The sequence below is a fragment of the Cryptomeria japonica genome, chromosome 4, assembly GCF_030272615.1.
Source record: "Cryptomeria japonica chromosome 4, Sugi_1.0, whole genome shotgun sequence".
Lineage (NCBI taxonomy): Eukaryota > Viridiplantae > Streptophyta > Pinopsida > Cupressales > Cupressaceae > Cryptomeria > Cryptomeria japonica.
Genome location: NC_081408.1, coordinates 630,806,416 through 630,826,246, shown reverse-complemented (window position 1 = coordinate 630,826,246; position 19,831 = coordinate 630,806,416). Strand labels below are relative to the sequence as shown.

At 34.6% G+C, this 19,831-nt stretch overlaps 1 protein-coding gene and 1 non-coding gene across 2 annotated transcripts; one reads left to right on the top strand and one right to left on the bottom strand.

Annotated features, from left to right (window-relative positions):
• Positions 1-4,146: 4,146 nt before the first annotated feature.
• On the top strand, positions 4,147-6,041 carry LOC131875500 (low affinity inorganic phosphate transporter 1-like). The gene has a single exon (XM_059220010.1). It carries the CDS (start codon positions 4,416-4,418, stop codon positions 5,982-5,984), a length of 1,569 nt encoding a protein of 522 aa, XP_059075993.1. The 5' UTR covers positions 4,147-4,415; the 3' UTR covers positions 5,985-6,041.
• Positions 6,042-18,748: 12,707 nt separating this feature from the next.
• Positions 18,749-18,820, bottom strand: TRNAG-ACC (transfer RNA glycine (anticodon ACC)). The gene has a single exon. It is a non-coding gene; the product is annotated as a tRNA-Gly (tRNA).
• Between the last annotated feature and the right edge of the window lie 1,011 nt (positions 18,821-19,831).

The following is a 19,831-nucleotide window of genomic DNA, read 5'->3' as shown; positions in this document are numbered from 1 at the left end:
AGTAGATAGACTCTAGAGAGTGAAAAATGAAAATATAAAACATACAAAATATAATAAAGAAACGTGTTGAATTATAAGAAGATTTGTTAATCCATACAAGTGCTAATTTAAACACGTGTTGGTTCATGTAAGTGCCAATCTATAAGGAACACATGTAAATTTAGAATGGATAAAAAATAATTGCAATGAAATATAGTATCTTAAACACACAGAGTAGAAAAATGATAATAATGAAAAATTAATATATAAACCAATCACAAAAGATACGAAAAATGTAAAAAAAAAGAGAGGCAAGAAAAACTTAGAAATAAGATGCAAAGAGATAAAAATAGAGAAAAATTGTAAATTTTGTAACATGTAAACTTGTTGATTTAGTAACAAAAGTGCCAAAATTTAGAGTGTAGGTGCTAAACCAAAAAATTGCATGTAAAACTTAAAAAATAACTCAAACCAAAAATTAGTAAGATGGACATGCATCCCGCCAAGTGTGCTAGAAGAAAGAAAAAAAGTTAAATAAGTATTAAACACTAAAGGTTCAGTAAAAAAATTACCTTTATACCATGTTTACCTTGCTCATCCAATGGAGTTGAAGTGGAGAGCATCCTTTAAGCTCCATTTGATGTGCTCAAATTTGTAATGGATGTAGTTGTATCGATTTCGATTGATATTAATGCACTAACATAAAAATAGCTGAAGATTGATAGTGAAAATAGTAGCATAAGTTTACATCATTGTAGATTATCAAATGGAAAATAAGAATCCAATTTGTAGATTTTCTAAGGAAATTTAGGGGTCAAGATGCAAAGTTACTAGAGGGATAATATTTGAAGAAAATAGAGATGTGAATTGAAGTCTCCACCTTGTCACAAAGATAAGAGAGGAAAACAAGTGAACCATGAGATAGAAGGGAACGAATTATCACATATCTAGACACAAGGTGGCATGTGTAAGAGATTAGAGGCTAGGTATGTGTTCTAAACATACTCACCCATGTGCGAGAAAGATAGTGGGCCTAGGTTAATAGAACAAAATTGAGTTTGAGGCTTGACAAAGATTGAAACCTATAATATTATATTCCCACATGTGTGAGCATGAAGTAGGGTAAGTATGCAAAAAAATGGGCATGAGGGGAATAGGGACACACGCTGAATGGTACTAAGTTTATATTTTAATCCATATGAGGATAGTAGATGACCATAATCTAAAGTTGGAAGATTGGGGTTCTATGAAATTAAAAATTAGAAGAAAAGTTAATTGGAGCTTAATTAGCCTTAATGAATGAATTAATTAAGTTTTAAGAAACAAGGAATAAGGTTATATAATTAGTTTGATTTAATCAATTAAAAAGAGGAAGTAAATGAGAATTAATGATAAGAAAGATAATTAATTAAATAATAATTATTTTAAAGAATATGAGATATTGGCGGATTATAATAATAGTTACTTAAATAAAGATTTAAATATTTAGTAAAAATGATGAATTGAAATACATATAATGGTCACTAGGATGACCAAAAGTGATATCACATAACAAATAATAAACCTTAGGAAAATAATGTATAACACTAATAAGAAATTTTAACCCTGGCAACATTTTATGAATGATGATGAAATTAGAAATATTGTAACTTTTTTTTTTGTATTAAGTATCATAGAATCACAAAGCTCATTTTTTGCTCATTCGAACATCCACGTTACAAACTTATTACAAATACCAACTCCTTTCGAGCAAACTTATTACAAATACTATCTCCTTTCGAGCACCAAACTAGAAACAACAATTGGAAGACCAAGGGTCACAACTTGGAAATCCAATTAAACAATGAGACAAATACAACCAATGGAAGACCAAGAGTCGCAACTTAGAATTCTACACAAAGGTGTCCCTCATGGGAGTTGAACTTGGGTCTCCACATTGAGAACTCAATGTTTTAACCAACAAAGCTCAACCCCTTGGACAATATTGTAACTTTTTCCTAAGTTTAGTCCAAGATAATTAAATATGCATGTACATTAGCATAAATCAAGTAAGATCATATTTATATTCAAGACATATCAAAATACTAAGCGTTAATATAGAAAATGAAATCAAAGCATTTTGTTACATAGGTCTAAGAATGAAGATGAATAATAGCTTTGATTTAAAACTGGAAAACTATCTCTCTATTAAATGCCTTTGAATTATGATTGTCTCTAAACTCTATGATGGCTTAAGTCTATAGATTTGGGCACTTCTATATAGTGTAAATTTGTCCTAATACCCATTATTTTAAATTGGGTAACTATGCAATTCTTCTTTCTAATTCATTGAATTTTGTATTTTTTATTGATCATGAAGGATTAGTAGTATTTGAAAAGACATTGATGAAATCATCAGGTCATAGAAGTGATCTTGTTTAGGGCTAAATCCTTTGATTAGACTATCCATGCAATCATAGAAATGATTGAAGAAAACACTCTTTGGTCATTCAATTGCTCTAGATTGATTTGACATAGATTTATTTTCCTTGAGTGCTCATAATTTTTATTTTCTATATCATAATGAATGCACACATTGAATGTATTTGAATGCTGCTATATAACAATAAATCATTTGAAAGGTGTGCTAAGTCAACTCATGATAAGCATGAAATGGGTAGGAATTGCCAATTGTTTAATTTGAATTTTGGAATTTTAAGTATCAATTTCATAAGCCATGAAATTGATCTCTTATTAGTGGATTAGCCAAGGAAAATAAAATACTTATGTTAATGTAAGAAATGATTGTCTTAATATGGGAGCCAAATAAATGTTAAATATGAGAATTTGTATAAGAATAAGATAAATCCAAATAAATAAGAAAATATGTAAATATAAATGAATAAAAATTAAAAACAAATTTAACTTTACAAAACAATGTCATTTATCAATAAATAATTATATTAAATCTTTTCATTAAAAGGAACCCCAAAATAAATGGTTATTGACATAAATATCTAGTTTTCATCATTAATTCAATCCTTTTAATAAACTACAAGAAAGTCACTCAAAAACTAACAAATGTCAAAATGAACACCAGTTAATATTGAATGCTACACTAGGAGTATTTTTCTTTCCATGCACAAAAACCCCTTTAAGATTATTAACAAGGATGGTCACTTTGTTGTATTTATTTCTAGAAATTATTCAAAGGCCTAATTTAATGTGTTTGGAGATCCACACAAACAAAGCAAAAGGTGAATATAAAAAAGATAAACTACAGTCAACACATAATATCATGTATATTTGGTCAATTAAAATTTACCAATTTTTGGGATTGCTTTTCAAATTAAAGTGCTGGGGAGACACCATGATTGTGGTATAGTTTGAGTTGGTCTAATTGCGGACAACTTATGCTTTGGAAAGAGAGGTTACAAATTCAAATCTCATAAGAAGCAAGATATGTACACTTCATTTGTGACACAATTAAATACTTTCCCCAAAAAATTGAATAGTCACATATTAGGGGAAAGGACCTAGTAGTTGTGCACCCTAACTTCCTGCTTCTCAAAATCCTACATGGAAATTTCAAATCACTCCAATTTTTTTACAGCAACTTACTTGGCAAGTCCCCTGCTTATAACTAAGGTTTTTGGGGCCACATCAGCATGCTTTTTGCCAAGGTGTCCAAAACAACCAAAAAAAAAGTGAGACCAATAGGTGTGCAAAAGGGCCCCAATACTTGTGCAACTGACGTGGCATCATATGATTGATTACTTTTCACAACAAATGGTATATTTCATTCAATTATTGGTACTTAGCATACAACTATTCAATGTTATACAAAGATTGGACATTAAATCAATAAGTATTGGGGTATTAAATCAACAACTTCTATCACAAGAATTGAAACGCGTTGAAACACGCTCAACTACAAGATCCTTTCCCCTACCATTAACCTATTATTTAATGTGATACGGTATTCATCTCTACTTTTCCAACTTGTCCCTTTCAATTGTTAATGAAGTCAGGCCATCACGTTGTACAATAAATTACCTAGAAAGCGGGAAAACTTGGTGAGTAAGTTATCTAGAAACATTATTGTAGTCGGCAGAAATCTGTAGTAATTAGTCGTCGAAGACAAACCCGTCCATTGTTTGCGATTTTGCCTATGCTGGACAAATTCCAATGAACTTCCTCGCAACTACGAAGTTCGATTTCTTTGTGAAATTAAGTCAATATAGGACAAATTCCAATGAGCTTCCTCCCAACCACGAATTCATATGCTCAAGAATATTCTTGGAATACAGGAAATAAATATATTGCAAGCAGGCCGATGTTACGATTGACCTCTCGCCGTGTCTACTACATATGGGGTTTATCCGAATTTCATACTGAATTGGGGCAAAGATTGGGGATTGTGAATTTTTTTAGGGAAAGTATTGGGTCTTAGAAAAATGCCGCTCAAGGTGCTGTCTGCGCTGGACACGGCGCGTACGCAGTTGTATCATTTCAGTGCGATATTTATAGCAGGCATGGGGTTTTTCACGGATGCATACGATCTCTTCTGCATCCCGCCTGTTTCCAATCTATTGGGAAGCATCTACTATGAAGATGAGATGCCGATTCGTGTAAAAGCCTCCATCAATGGAATCGCGCTATGCGGAGCACTGGCAGGCCAACTCTTTTTCGGTTGGCTTGGAGACAGAATGGGACGAAAGAGGGCCTATGGAATCACTCTAAGTTTGATGGTCGCCAGTTCAATCGCTTCTGGCTTCTCAATCGGCAAATCACCGGAAGCTGTAATTGGCAGTTTATGCTTTTTCAGGTTCTGGTTAGGGTTTGGTATTGGCGGCGACTACCCATTGTCTGCAACAATTATGTCCGAATATGCAAATACCACAACCAGAGGAGCTTTCATCGCTGCCGTATTTGGGATGCAAGGTCTTGGAATTCTGGCGGGGAGTACAGTGGCTCTAATTGTGTCGGCTAGCATGAAGTCAGCAGCGGGCGATACACCGACATTCGGGCAGAAGGACGTGGTGTGGAGAATAATCTTAATGTTAGGAGCCGTTCCGGCAGGTTTTACGTATTACTGGCGGATGAAAATGCCGGAGACCGCCCGCTACACAGCTTTGGTTGCCAGAAACGCCAGGCAAGCCGCAGAGGATATGTCGAGAGTTCTTAATCTGGATATTTATGAAGCTGAATCGGATGTTGTAAGCATTCAAAGTCGGCGCCAACAGTTTGGATTGTTTTCCAGGGATTTCCTCAGGTATCATGGTCTACATTTGCTAGGCACGGCATCCACTTGGTTCTTCGTGGATGTTGCATTCTACAGTGGTAATCTGTTTCAGGACGATATATATCAGAAGATCGGATGGTTAAAGTGTCATTATGATAATCCATTGGAGGAAGTTTATCGCACTGCAAGGGCACAGGCGTTGATAGCATTATGTGGGACTCTGCCGGGGTATATATTGGCCATTTTTCTGATAGATCGTATTGGGAGGTTTAAAATTCAGCTAATTGGATTTTTCTTTATGTCAGTTTTCTTGTTCGCCCTCGCCTTTGCTTACAAACATTACTGGCTTGAACACTCTCATCGATATGGCTTTCTGGCGATTTATTGTCTGACATTTTTCTTTGCAAATTTTGGGCCGAATACGACTACTTTCATTGTGCCGGCAGAGTTATTTCCTGCTCGCTTGCGATCGACATGTCATGGGATTTCTGCTGCCGCCGGGAAAGCAGGCGCTATCATTGGAGCGTTTGGGTTCTTATTTGCCTCTCAACCCAGGCATAAAAATGAGGACTCTCAACGCAGGCATAGGAATGGGGACCTTTGTGAAAGCTCTTATCCAACAGGCATAGGGTTGAACAACGCCTTGATTATTCTTGCAGTAGCATGTTGCTTGGGTTTCTTTTGCACATTTCTGATACCCGAAACAAAGGGAAGATCATTGGAAGATAATGAGGTGGAGTCGGAAGACGATGAGGTGGAGCTTCCTCAAATTGCAGTCTAATCTGGGGAAGACAGTAGGAAGGGGAAAACGTGGCACACTTTTATCCAAAATCTTTGTTTGTAGGAATGGGTTTTCTAGCTAATTTTCAAAGATAGGAAACTAAACTAAGTTTGACTTTGTTAACAATGATCTTATTTCACTTGTAATATAATTTGTGTAAAATAATAATGATAATAAATATAATCTTTCTTGAGGAACACTCTTTACCTAGCTTAAAGTCTCACAGATATTTTCGTTCAGTGGATTATATGCAAGTGAAGTCACAATTTCTTACGTTTTTTTCCCTCCCGTGCGTACCGTTTAACTTTGACATCACAGTTGTCGCTATCTATAAATCAATGTTCGGCGCTAGACAATTGGTAACCACTAACAAATTTTCATTCTCAATAACTCGGTAAATGTAAATAATAAAGACAAACTTAAGATGAAGGTTAAACGACGCAAGAAAAAAGCACATTATGAGCCCTTCGGTACTTTTGTTCGTTTCAACTTGTCAATATTAATGGGATTGTTAAAAGTAAAGACCATTTGAAAATGAAACATTCATTTTTAAATTTATATTCATTAAATGAGTTGATTCATATATTTAAATATCTTTAAGTGATGTTTTTGTTCAAAATAAAATAAAAGGTTTAGATTGTCTTAAATTTATTAAATTGCAAGAATATTTATAGTTTTTGATTAAGGTCAAACAAGTTTTGAGGGGGTCTGAAATACTATACCAAAGGTTTTGAAGGGACCCAAAACCTTCAAATTTTGTGGGGATCTAAAACCCACTAATAGAACATTACAACAAGAAGCAAAATAGTCAACTAGCAACCAAACCATAGCCTAACAACAACATAAGAACATCTCCCTTGTGGCTAAAATCCAAATTCAAAATAGTGACAACACCCTTTTTGCATCTGCCATCTTCTCCTGCCAAGCCAATCTCCACCTCAATAGGAGTAGCATAGAAGAGAACTAGGATAAGGTTAGCACAAGCCCACTACTAGAACCATAAGACTAAAAACAAGGCTTCATAAAATACCAACAAGACAAACCACCAAACCAAAAGAAACACTCAACCAAAAATTAAAAGTGAGAAAAAAAAGGTTCCAAGAGGAGAGAGAGCCATCGGCCCTAGGAAAATGACCAAGAGAAACACAAGAAGAACAAAACAAAAGAACAAAACAAAACCCAAATAAAAAAGAGCCCCAAGAACAACATCAGGAGACCCAACCAACACCAAGCTGCCAACAAGAAAGCTTAGAGCCACTAGTGAAGACTACAAGATATTCACCAAAAACTCCAAACCATGCACAAGAAAAAGAAAACCCCCCAAGGTAAAATGAGATCTAGGACACACAAGGAAGACTAGGCACTAAGAAACCCATCCAAACCACCCCGACGAGAGAGAAAGCAAAAAAGAATAGCTAGAGAGAGGAAATCTGAAACCCCTAAAGAGGTCAAGCTAAAGAATAGAGTTCCAAACATAAAAAGGGAAGACACCCAAAAAAGGAGACAAATACCACAAAAAAATTACTAGGAGAAAGGAGGACCTTGTAGAGAAAAGGAGAATAAGGAAGCCAATGCCAAAAGAATAGGGGAAGATGACGGATCATGAACAACAAGCAAACTAAATGACCCAAAATACCACAGACAGAGCCCACCTCATGGCTGAGGAAAAGGTCAAAATGAAAGGGAAGAAGAAGTGAACAAACCATACAAGATGGGAAAACAGACTACAAAAGTCAAAAAAAGCTATGACAGAGCCAATGCAAAGTAGGACCCAACTAGCCTCAACCCCATCTAAGACAAAATCGTCATCATTAAAATATTTACCATTGTCTTCGTCCCTAGAAGGTGAAATCGTAGCACCTTGTTGCAAGTTCAAAATCACTCTAACACCTATGTGCTCACTCCCACTCCCATCCATTCAAAATCATACAAGAACATTTATAGTTATTATGATTATTTATTGTGCAAGAACGTGTATAGTTATTATGATGATTTATTATGATCTAAATACATAGTTTTTTAAGTCGAATTCATTCACCCATATTTCATGAGTAGTGATCAACATAAAATTATTTATTAAAAATAAATAGTCAACAAGTCAACTTAGCATGTATTGCAACAAGGTGATGCTCATTAGGAAAAATCCAAATAGCCTATTACCCAAATAAAAAGCCTTCAACAACTATTATTCCTTAATAAACTTTCTTGATATGGCTTCTTTAGCCTATCCATTGACAATTATGAGGTGGATTTCATAGTATGTCAAATTATAATGCTTTATGAAGATTCAACTACAAAGTTTTGAGTTGAACTCATTGACAAGTTATAGTTGAAATGAGCTCATCTTTGATGAAAATGAATAATTTACTCAACACTTATTTCATTAAGCCCAATTAGCATCCTACACTATTTCAAATTCCTTGAACAAGTATTTTTTATTATAATAAACAGATTTTGAGGGGACCGAAAACCCCGTACAACAAGTTCTGAAGGGACTTGAAACCCTCAGATTTTTAACAGATTCAGAACCAAACAAGGGATGTTGCTGAAAGGTATATCAAAGACAAATAGCAGCACAACCACAAACACACATTAAATATTAAAATTTACAACTTGTGGCAAAGGGGCTGCAAAACAAAATAGCCACAGCCAAACCAACGCCAACCAGTCCACAATTAAAAACTAGTATAGATTGAGTTGGCAAAAACAATAGATCTAACGCACTTAAAGATCTAAAAAAAAAAGTGCAAGGGTTTATCAGGCACCCTCAGCCAACAAGAAGGGTTTTCCTAGGCTCCTTTAACCTGTAAAAGAGTCTCCAGCCCACCAAAGGAAAAACCCAAACCTAACCAAAAATAAAAACTGGCCAAATTGGGCCCTTGAAAACCGTCAGCATCCAGCCTATCCTTTGAAAGAGAATAAAACATAAGGTTTTTCCGATCTCCCTCAACCATGAAAGTGGGCTTTAAGGATCCCACAACCTGACAGGGTTTATCTAGGCACCCTAAACTAATGCCCCTTCTCTCCACAAGGAAAAGAAGAGGAACCCAAAACAAAGAGAAACTAACAACACAAGGGAATAAGAAAGCTCCCTCAACCCATAAAATAAATTGGGATACAAGGTCAAGACGGAAAACACAGACTCTTCTAAGAAGAACACCATGATAGAAATGACAAGTAACCTCCGCCCACCAAACGAACAAAAACAACCAAGGAGATCCTTCACCCCATCTCTCCACCTCCATAGGAAATAAATATACCTCTATAGGATAGGGAAGAAAGAAGACCAACAGCCCAGAATGTCCAATCACAACACGTAGAAGCCGAGCCACTCCCTCCCTCGTAATCTCCACCTCTATAGGAGAAAGGGCCACCTCAAACAGACATAGAGGAGAGCACCCCGTAAACGCATACACTTATCTCATAAACCAACACAGAAGCAACCTCTCCACCTTAAGAGGAGAGCATCCCAACACCAAGCAAGTAAAATGAAACCCAAGAGGAAGAGCAGAAGACCACAACAACATAGATAAAAGCAAAGGAGGACTAGGACTCTACTCATACCAAGGGCTTGAAACAACCAAAGATACTAAAACCCCTCCAAAATCATGAACCAAAGCCATGTTCAAGCATCCAAATAAAACAGAGAATTGCTAACGCCAGTAGAAGAAAGCAAGAGAGAACGAGGAAAGAGGGGCACAAGAGACAGTTGCCACAACGACGCCACCAAACCCCGCAACACCAACCCTGCCTCCCCCAAACCACGCCCCGCAAAACACCACAGAAACCAAGGCGCACTCACCTACCTCCCCTGAGACAAAAACCCGAGGAAAACCGGAAGCCGCCACAACACCAACAACATCCGCATCCTTGATGCTCCATCTCCTCAAAATCTCCCAGAGAAAGAAGTAGGAAAAATCAAGCAATATAAGAGTATAACAACGTGAGAGCCAAGGAACCAAAAGAGAAAAAAATAGAGCCACGAGGCTCACAACAACCACCAGGAGACCAAAGAAAGACCACAAGACTACCAGAAACAAGCGTCGTTGCACCACCATATTCATCCGCATCCTCCTCACTCTCGTTAACCTCAACTGAAATAGAAATCCTAGCCCCAGGATTTCCCACTCCCACTCCCGCTCCTCATTTCAAAACCTGTAGTCGTAAAAAATAATATTTTTTGAACAAGTGTTGTGTCTTATGATCCATTCATTATATAGGTCATTTAACTCATCCCTTTACAAGGAGATAGTGTTTTTGTAATGTGTCAAATAATGATGGTTTATCAAAACCCAATTACATGTTTTAGGTAAAAATAATTGAATCATATTTCATGATTACTGGTTCACATGAACCCATCTCTCATGAGCACTAATGGTCTTCTTAGCACTCATTGCATCTAGATGATGCTCATTGGGTTAAAGCATTGAAACTTTTAGAGACACCACTCATTCTAATACTACTTTGACTCAAACACACTTAACCATGGAGTTCTTCCAAGCTCAAGTTCACTTAGTGTGTTACCCCATCTATAAAATATTCAGTGTGTAGTGTGAATTATAAATAATTTCTTATCTTCCTTAGTGAAACCACTAACAAGTAGGAGACATTTTAATTATGTCAATTTAGTAGGAATCAACTGCATAGAACTTTAGTTAAACTCATAGACTAGTCATTTGCATAAGTTCATCTCTCATGAACATGAATATCCTACATGATAATTATTACATTTAGTTGTTTCCCATAGTGGCCCATTATTAGAACTTCCATAGAGATCACCTATCATGGTATGATTTGAATTCAAGCATGCTTAATTATTAAATTTTCCACAAGATCAAGTCAACTCATCTTGCTAACCCATTTAATTTTATTTATAAAGTGTTGTGCCTTGTGAACTATTCATTATATAGCTCCTTTATATTATACATTGACAAGTAGGAGTATTATTTACTGTTTGAAACTAAGGTAGACTATCAAGGTTTGGCTACTAAATTTTAAGGAAAATTTTATTCATCCTTATATTGACATACTATGATAATTACCACCTTAATATATTATATCTTATGTATCACATAGCCTAAATATCCATTCACTCCTTCCCAATTTGAATCATGAACACATTGATGCATTAAGGTATTTCCAATCCATGATAAAATATTTAGATCATTCCATTTAGAAAAGGCATTTATGTAGCTCAATCTACTGATTAGAGACACTACTATTTTCTCTTGATCTAGAACTAATATTCTCTTACCATTTATGTTCAATAAATAATGGGAACTTATGATCTGATGTTTTCCCCTTGTCTATATATTGTTGGATAATAATTTGTATATTCGTTTATGCTAATGTGAATAAATAAAGTGATGCTACTCTTGTTATGTATGAAAAAATAAAATTTAAAGGCACATAAATTATTTTTTTTCCTTTTTCCTCTCGTTTTGACATAAAAGTATCTATTGCGCTCTACTATGACAAATGTTAATGAATGAATATCATTTATCTTTAAATAAGTTTTTGGTAGCTACTAAGCATGTATATAAATTTCTATAGGTTGTTCTTTCATTGAAACTAATATTTTACTTTATGTTTACTCTCGAATTCAATGGGTCTTCTTAGAACACAACTAATATTTAGATCATGATTAATATTTATGACACGTAGAAACCTCATATATCAGAACCTTACAAGGCAATATCCTTATTTGATGAAATTAAGAAGAGATTAGCATTTTAAAACTTATTACATTATTTTTTAAAGGTTTTTCTCATTTACCAGTATTTTCTCATTTATATCTTCATCTAAAATTTTGTAAATATAAAATTTGCCTTGTATGCCATAGATGAATTATATTATTAATAGATTTTGGTAAAGCATTTCCATAATTATCCGTACCTCTTCTTATTTTTAATCTCTATCTCTTCTACTTTTTAATTTTCTTAGTAAAGATGCTATAATTTTATTATTAATACTATATTTTTCCTCCTTTTGACATACTACGGAAACTATTAACATAACTCTATAAATAAACCTATATTCCACTAATTCACAACATCCATAGTTAGCATTACCAATGTTAAATACTTTTGAAGAAGTTAGATCAATTCACAACTAAAGTTAATAAGGTGGATGCAGAATGCCATTTGTATTTGTGACGTCCCATTGATTTGCTTACTTTAATAATTCAATAAAATGGATTAAATTATTGTTAATTATCTCATGATTATTCTATTATCGATAAATATGATAGAATTAGTAAAGCAAATGAAAAGATGAATTAATTATGATATTATTATTATTCCTTATGCTTTGACTATGGATTAGAGAGCTAATATATTTATGTGTGAGTGAGTGCAATTGAGCGTACGCATGCGACAAAGATAGAAAAATGATTGAGAAAAATTATCTAGCCACTTGAATGGTTATGATGGGAACCCATATTTATACGCCACATAGTCTCATGTAAAACCTACATTTAAATGTCATAATATGTGAAAATACATGTTTAGTTGGTTTCTATGATTACTCTTTTCTTCCATATGCTCCAAATATGATAATAAAAATAAAACTTGCTTTCCTTGATTACATTAATATTTATGTTTCATACTTATACATGCTCAAAATGATAAATTATTTTGTTACCAACTATATAATGTCTATTCTTTCCAAAAAAAAAAAGAAATAAAATATATATATATATATATATATATATATATATATATATCCCCAATCCTCATGTATAAACATTGGAGGCCATTTATTTTCAGCCTTGCAGCCGATTTTATAACTTATGACAACAAACTTAATGAGTTCGAATGCAAGAAAAACTTTATTCATATGATACTGAATGTTATCAACCAATTGTTGTTATCAATAAAGAATCTGAATAAAAATAGCAATTATCATTTCCATTTAAAAAAAAAATGTTGTTAACGCCTAACATTAAGAATATTCTCTTTCTTTCTGCAACATTAAATTCTAATAGCATGACCGAATATTTTATTGGAAAGATAACTCTTTTGTTATGCCATTTGGGAATGAATTTCAATAGATGTTATTCTTGGAGGAATGTTTCTACCTAGGCAGATTTCGGCAGGAGTTCTAGTATGCAAATAGCAATAGTCTTATCAATTCTAGGAGAGCATTGCATAGAGATTACGAAGGGGATATTTGATTTCTAGGAGAGCATTGCATAGAGATTACGAATGGGATATTTGAAACCATGGTTTGAGCAGGGTGTCTTTTCTTTGTTCTTCATATAGAGATTGTACGGCGTGACAACCCTCAACTATTTAGATAGACAGTGGCTGCCGATGAGATCTCCCAAATAATTACGATATGATTACTGTTTAGCATTCAAGGTCAAGAGGAAGGATTTGATACACGGGTTTTAGACAGTTAATGCTTGGATTTTAGTGAAGATAGAAGTGAAGAAGAACGAAAGCGAAGATCTAGATATTGATATCAAGATTAATATAGTTCTCAAATCCTTGCATATATTCCGAATGGTTCTTGGCTAAGCTTTGATGGGAGGAGGGAAAAAAAGAACATGAAAATCGTAGTTGTTTCAAATTTAACCCGGTTGAATTCTTCAGTGACAATACATTTCCAATCTTAAAAATTACATCCTACATGTACTTAAACCATAGCCAATAGATAGGAACTTCCAGCAAATGAGAGTAGGAGGAACAATAATGTCTCCATGGATATGTGTGGAGGTCATAGGAGTATAGTCTCTAAAATGTATAGAGTTAAAAATGTTCAAAATTAGAAATCATATTTATACATGTTTAACTTACATCTTTTATTAAGATCTAAAATATTTCCTTTTCACTTCACTAGATTAACATCTTTCTCTAGTCTAAGACTATCATTCAGTTTGAAAGGTCAACTATGAGGTCATGGGATTTGGTCTTGCCTAAGTGTCTTTTTCATTTGAAAATTTCTTAGCCCTTCTATGCCTATCCTACCTTAGCAGTAGTGTAGGAGACTACAAACCATGAGGCTTTCTATCATAAATCCATGCATATCTTTTATGGACAAAGTATAGAGTTTTGTACAGAAAACACAACTCCATAGATTTGTGTTTTAGATAAATTAAAACTAAATAAATATATGATAGAAATCAAAAGCGACTATAGATATTAAAGAAAAGAAATGAAAGAGGGGAAGCAAGTAATCTCACAACCAATCCACAAATGAAGCTTCCAACAATAGAATCTTCTTAGGAACCTGCACACAAGCAAGAAGAGACAACATTTAGGATGTGTTTTAGAGGCCTATCATAGTTAGACCCTCATTTTAGTTTTTCCTCCATGGACAATCGACATAGATTGATAGATAAAATGATAAATAAAATGGAGTAAATGCAATAACAACTATTCTATTAGAGATAACAATGAGAAGACAAGAGCTCATCTTCCACACCCAAAGCAAAGAGCTTGCCAAATGAAGAAGAAGCAACACAAATTCCACCTCAAGGAATGAAGATGATGAATGTCTCAATAATTAACTTTCAAATATGAGAGAGCCGAGAGTGCTGGAGGTTGATAAGAAAGCTTTGATTTGAGTGTTAGAGAGCTACAAAGTGCATAGAGTTAATCTCAAGCCAATGGAGTGTCAATAGAGTGTTAGAATACCACAAACCACTGAGAGCAGGGTGTGAGTTAGTGGTCAACTAATAAATCAATTCACTCATCAAGTAAAACTTAACAATTAATGGAACAAAGATTCATAGTTAGACCCTCATTTTGGTTTTTCCTCCATGGACAATCGACATAGATTGATAGATAAAATGATAAATAAAATGGAGTAAATGCAATAACAACTATTCTATTAGCGATAACAATGAGAAGACAAGAGCTCGTCTTCCACACCCAAAGCAGAGAGCTTGCCAAATGAAGAAGAAGCAACACAAATTCCACCTCAAGGAATGAAGATGATGAATGTCTCAATAATTAACTTTCAAATATGAGAGAGCCGAGAGTGCTGGAGGTTGATAAGAAAGCTTTGATTTGAGTGTTAGAGAGGTACAAAGTGCATAGAGTTAATCTCAAGCCAATGGAGTGTCAATAGAGTGTTAGAATACCACAAACCACTGAGAGTGGGGTGTGAGTCAGTGGTCAACTAATAAATCAATTCACTCATCAAGTAAAACTTAACAATTAATGGAACAAAGCTTCATAGTTAGACCCTCATTTTGGTTTTTCCTCCATGGACAATCGACATAGATTGATAGATAAAATGATAAATAAAATGGAGTAAATGCAATAACAACTATTCTATTAGAGATAACAATGAGAAGACAAGAGCTCATCTTCCACACCCAAAGCAGAGAGCTTGCCAAATGAAGAAGAAGCAAGACAAATTCCACCTCAAGGAATGAAGATGATGAATGTCTCAATAATTAACTTTCAAATATGAGAGAGCTAAGAGTGCTGGAGGTTGATAAGAAAGCTTTGATTTGAGTGTTAGAGAGCTACAAAGTGCATAGAGTTAATCTCAAGCCAATGGAGTGTCAATAGAGTGTTAGAATACCACAAACCACTAAGAGCAGGGTGTGAGTCAGTGGTCAACTAATAAATCAATTCACTCATCAAGTAAAACTTAACAATTAATGGAACAAAGCTTCATAGTTAGACCCTCATTTTGGTTTTTCCTCCATGGACAATCAACATAGATTGATAGATAAAATGATAAATAAAATGGAGTAAATGCAATAACAACTATTCTATTAGAGATAACAATGAGAAGACAAGAGCTTGTCTTCCACACCCAAAGCAGAGAGCTTGCCAAATGAAGAAGAAGCAACACAAATTCCACCTCAAGGAATGAAGATGATGAATGTCTCAATAATTAACTTTCAAATATGAGAGAGCCAAGAGTGTTGGAGGTTGATAAGAAAGCTTTGATTTGAGTGTTAGAGAGCTACAAAGTGCATAGAGTTAATCTCAAGCCAATGGAGTGTCAATAGAGTGTTAGAATACCACAAACCACTGAGAGCGGGGTGTGAGTCAGTGGTCAACTAATAAATCAATTCACTCATCAAGTAAAACTTAACAATTAATGGAACAAAGCTTCATAGTTAGACCCTCATTTTGGTTTTTCCTCCATGGACAATCGACATAGATTGATAGATAAAATGATAAATAAAATGGAGTAAATGCAATAACAACTATTCTATTAGAGATAGCAATGAGAAGACAAGAGCTCGTCTTCCACACCCAAAGCAGAGAGCTTGCCAAATGAAGAAGAAGCAACACAAATTCCACCTCAAGGAATGAAGATGATGAATGTCTCAATAATTAACTTTCAAATATGAGAGAGCCGAGAGTGCTGGAGGTTGATAAGAAAGCTTTGATTTGAGTGTTAGAGAGGTACAAAGTGCATAGAGTTAATCTCAAGCCAATGGAGTGTCAATAGAGTGTTAGAATACCACAAACCACTGAGAGCAGGGTGTGAGTCAGTGGTCAACTAATAAATCAATTCACTCATCAAGTAAAACTTAACAATTAATGGAACAAAGCTTCATAGTTAGACCCTCATTTTGGTTTTTCCTCCATGGAAAATCGACATAGATTGATAGATAAAATGATAAATAAAATGGAGTAAATGCAATAACAACTATTCTACTAGAGATAACAATGAGAAGACAAGAGCTTGTCTTCCACACCCAAAGCAGAGAGCTTGCCAAATGAAGAAGAAGCAACACAAATTCCACCTCAAGGAATGAAGATGATGAATGTCTCAATAATTAAATTTCAAATATGAGAGAGCTGAGAGTGCTGGAGGTTGATAAGAAAGCTTTGATTTGAGTGTTAGAGAGGTACAAAGTGCATAGAGTTAATCTCAAGCCAATGGAGTGTCAATAGAGTGTTAGAATACCACAAACCACTGAGAGCGGGGTGTGAGTCAGTGGTCAACTAATAAATCAATTCACTCATCAAGTAAAACTTAACAATTAATGGAACAAAGCTTCATAGTTAGACCCTCATTTTGGTTTTTCCTCCATGGACAATCGACATAGATTGATAGATAAAATGGAGTAAATGCAATAACAACTATTCTATTAGAGATAACAATGAGAAGACAAGAGCTTGTCTTCCACACCCAAAGCAGAGAGCTTGCCAAATGAAGAAGAAGCAACACAAATTCCACCTCAAGGAATGAAGATGATGAATGTCTCAATAATTAACTTTCAAATATGAGAGAGCCGAGAGTGCTGGAGGTTGATAAGAAAGCTTTGATTTGAGTGTTAGAGAGTTACAAAGTGCATAGAGTTAATCTCAAGCCAATGGAGTGTCAATAGAGTGTTAGAATACCACAAACCACTGAGAGTGGGGCGTGAGTCAGTGGTCAACTAATAAATCAATTCACTCATCAAGTAAAACTTAACAATTAATGGAACAACCACATATGTTTGTTCATAACAAAATACTTAATAACATAAAAGCATATGTCAATCCATAAGAAAGTCTAGAACAATATGTGCATATCACATAACATAGATATATGAGTGGAAAAACCTTGATGGGTAAAAAACCACTTTGAAAATAAACTTTATTTAGCCTCACTAGCAACCTCACTACTTACATTCAAAGTACCAACTCTAGGAGTACCAACCCCTTACACATTCAGGGTAGCAACCCTATGAGCACCAACTCCAAGGAGAACCAACCCCTCTATAGCAGATCAAAACATTTACAAAGGGTTACTCTGTTTCATTACATGACACAAATATTTTACTATCCTTAATCTATAACAACAAATAAAATAAACTTCTTATCGATTCACTAGTAACAGAGAACACAACTCTACCATTTACACTTCTATCATGTCAGACTATCTTTCAACCAATATTTTCAATCAAGACAATTGAAACCCTTATCAAATTCATTTTCTACATCTAGAAAATATATTCCACACAATCTTTTCTTTCTATGATACCATTTGCATTCAACAAAAGAATATTTTTCTTATCAATGCAAGCATTATGAACATAATTAAATCCTCATTTAATTCCTTATCTCTGCAACTAAAACTATACACTATACATTCTGCACAATTAGATCAATAATGTGCTATTAAATATTTATATCATTGGTAGAAGAATTGTTCTCTCTTTGAGCACATTCCAACCAACATTTCTTCGACGAAACTTCATTACTTTAAATCATCCTTGAGCAATTGTAAATTTGGTTATTTGAAGAACTAAATCAGTAACCACTCTTCAAGTTTCTATCTTAGAAACTAATCATTGGTATTTGAATAGTTTAGAACTCAAATATCATACCCGTTTATATTAAAAAGAAAACACCCACCTTTGGGATTATCACAATAATTTAAAACATTAATATTTGTCATTGTGTATTATTAAGTCAAACAAATAAAGTTCTTGCGATTCTAGTCCCATGAATATGCACATACAAGTTTTTGTCACTCTATTCACATGAATATGTAGTTACAAGTTCCTATCACTCTATTGCCATGAATATGAAATTCTGTTAGAGGTTCTTGTCACCATGGTGACAGAATACAAACATTTACAATACAAGATTTCTAATTCAAACTCCAACTGATTTGTCTGCATTGAGACTTCAAATAAACATAATTTTGGAGCATACAATACACCTTGACAATCATCAACTTTGTGTAATTGATATATATCCTCAAAAAATTTATTGTTCAAAGAATAGGAAGTCAACCTCTTCTATACTTGACAACTATGCACAAATCCAATACTCAAACATGTTGTTGTTGAGACATGGACCAGCTAGGGCTCGAACCTAGGACCTTCCATATGGTACTAGAGTGCTCTACCACTGAGCTACTGGCCCCTCTTGGACCAGTCCATCATCAGTCTGTGTGTGGCTTATTTCCAACACCAACACCCCACCTTAAGCCACACCTCTCATGCGCTTGGGGCTCCTGGGCTGGACCTAGCTCTGATACCATGTTGAGATATGAACCAACTAGGACTCAAACCTAGGATCTTCCATACGCTGCTGGAGTGCTCTACCACTGAGCTACTGGCCCCTCTTTCACCAATCAATCATTGGTCCAGGTGTAACTTATTTCCAAGAGCAACAGTTGCTACATTAAAGTGCATTAATATCAAACTCACTTTCTTTCATGAACACATACAACATTAAACCTACATCAATTAACAACACCACATGCCAAAATATTGTCATTATGACTCCCATGTATACACATATATAGACATATATGTACTTGTATCTTAAAGATTCTGCTTGAAGCATCATGTGCAAACCATCTTAGTTTTCTCCAATATCTAGTGTCCCATGTCTTCATCAATATCCCAAATGACATCAATAGGTGACATAGTTTGACTAACACATACTAACATTGTCATGAATGCGCTGACTATCTCTAGTAGCATCTAGCTCACCCTTTGATGATGCACTCGACCTAGTTGACATCAATGTGGACATCAGCTCTTCTTCACTTACCAATCATGCCAAACAATATTTCCCTTTGGAATTGATGGCAACAAACAACTTCACCTCTCCAATCTTCTACTTCATTTTGTGTATTATTAAGTCAAACAAATAAAGTTCCTATCATTTTATTCCTATGAATATGCACTTACAAGTTCCCGTCACTCTATTCCCATGAATATGTAGTTACAGGTTCCTGTGAATTTGTTAGTATGAATATGTATTTTTATTACAGGTTCCTATGACCATGTCACCATGGTGACAGGATAAAGAGACTTGCATTGCAAGCTATTTGATTCAAACTCCTTGATTTTTGTACATTGAGACTTCAAATAAACATAATTTTATATACAATGCACCTTGACAATCATCGACCTTGTGCAAATG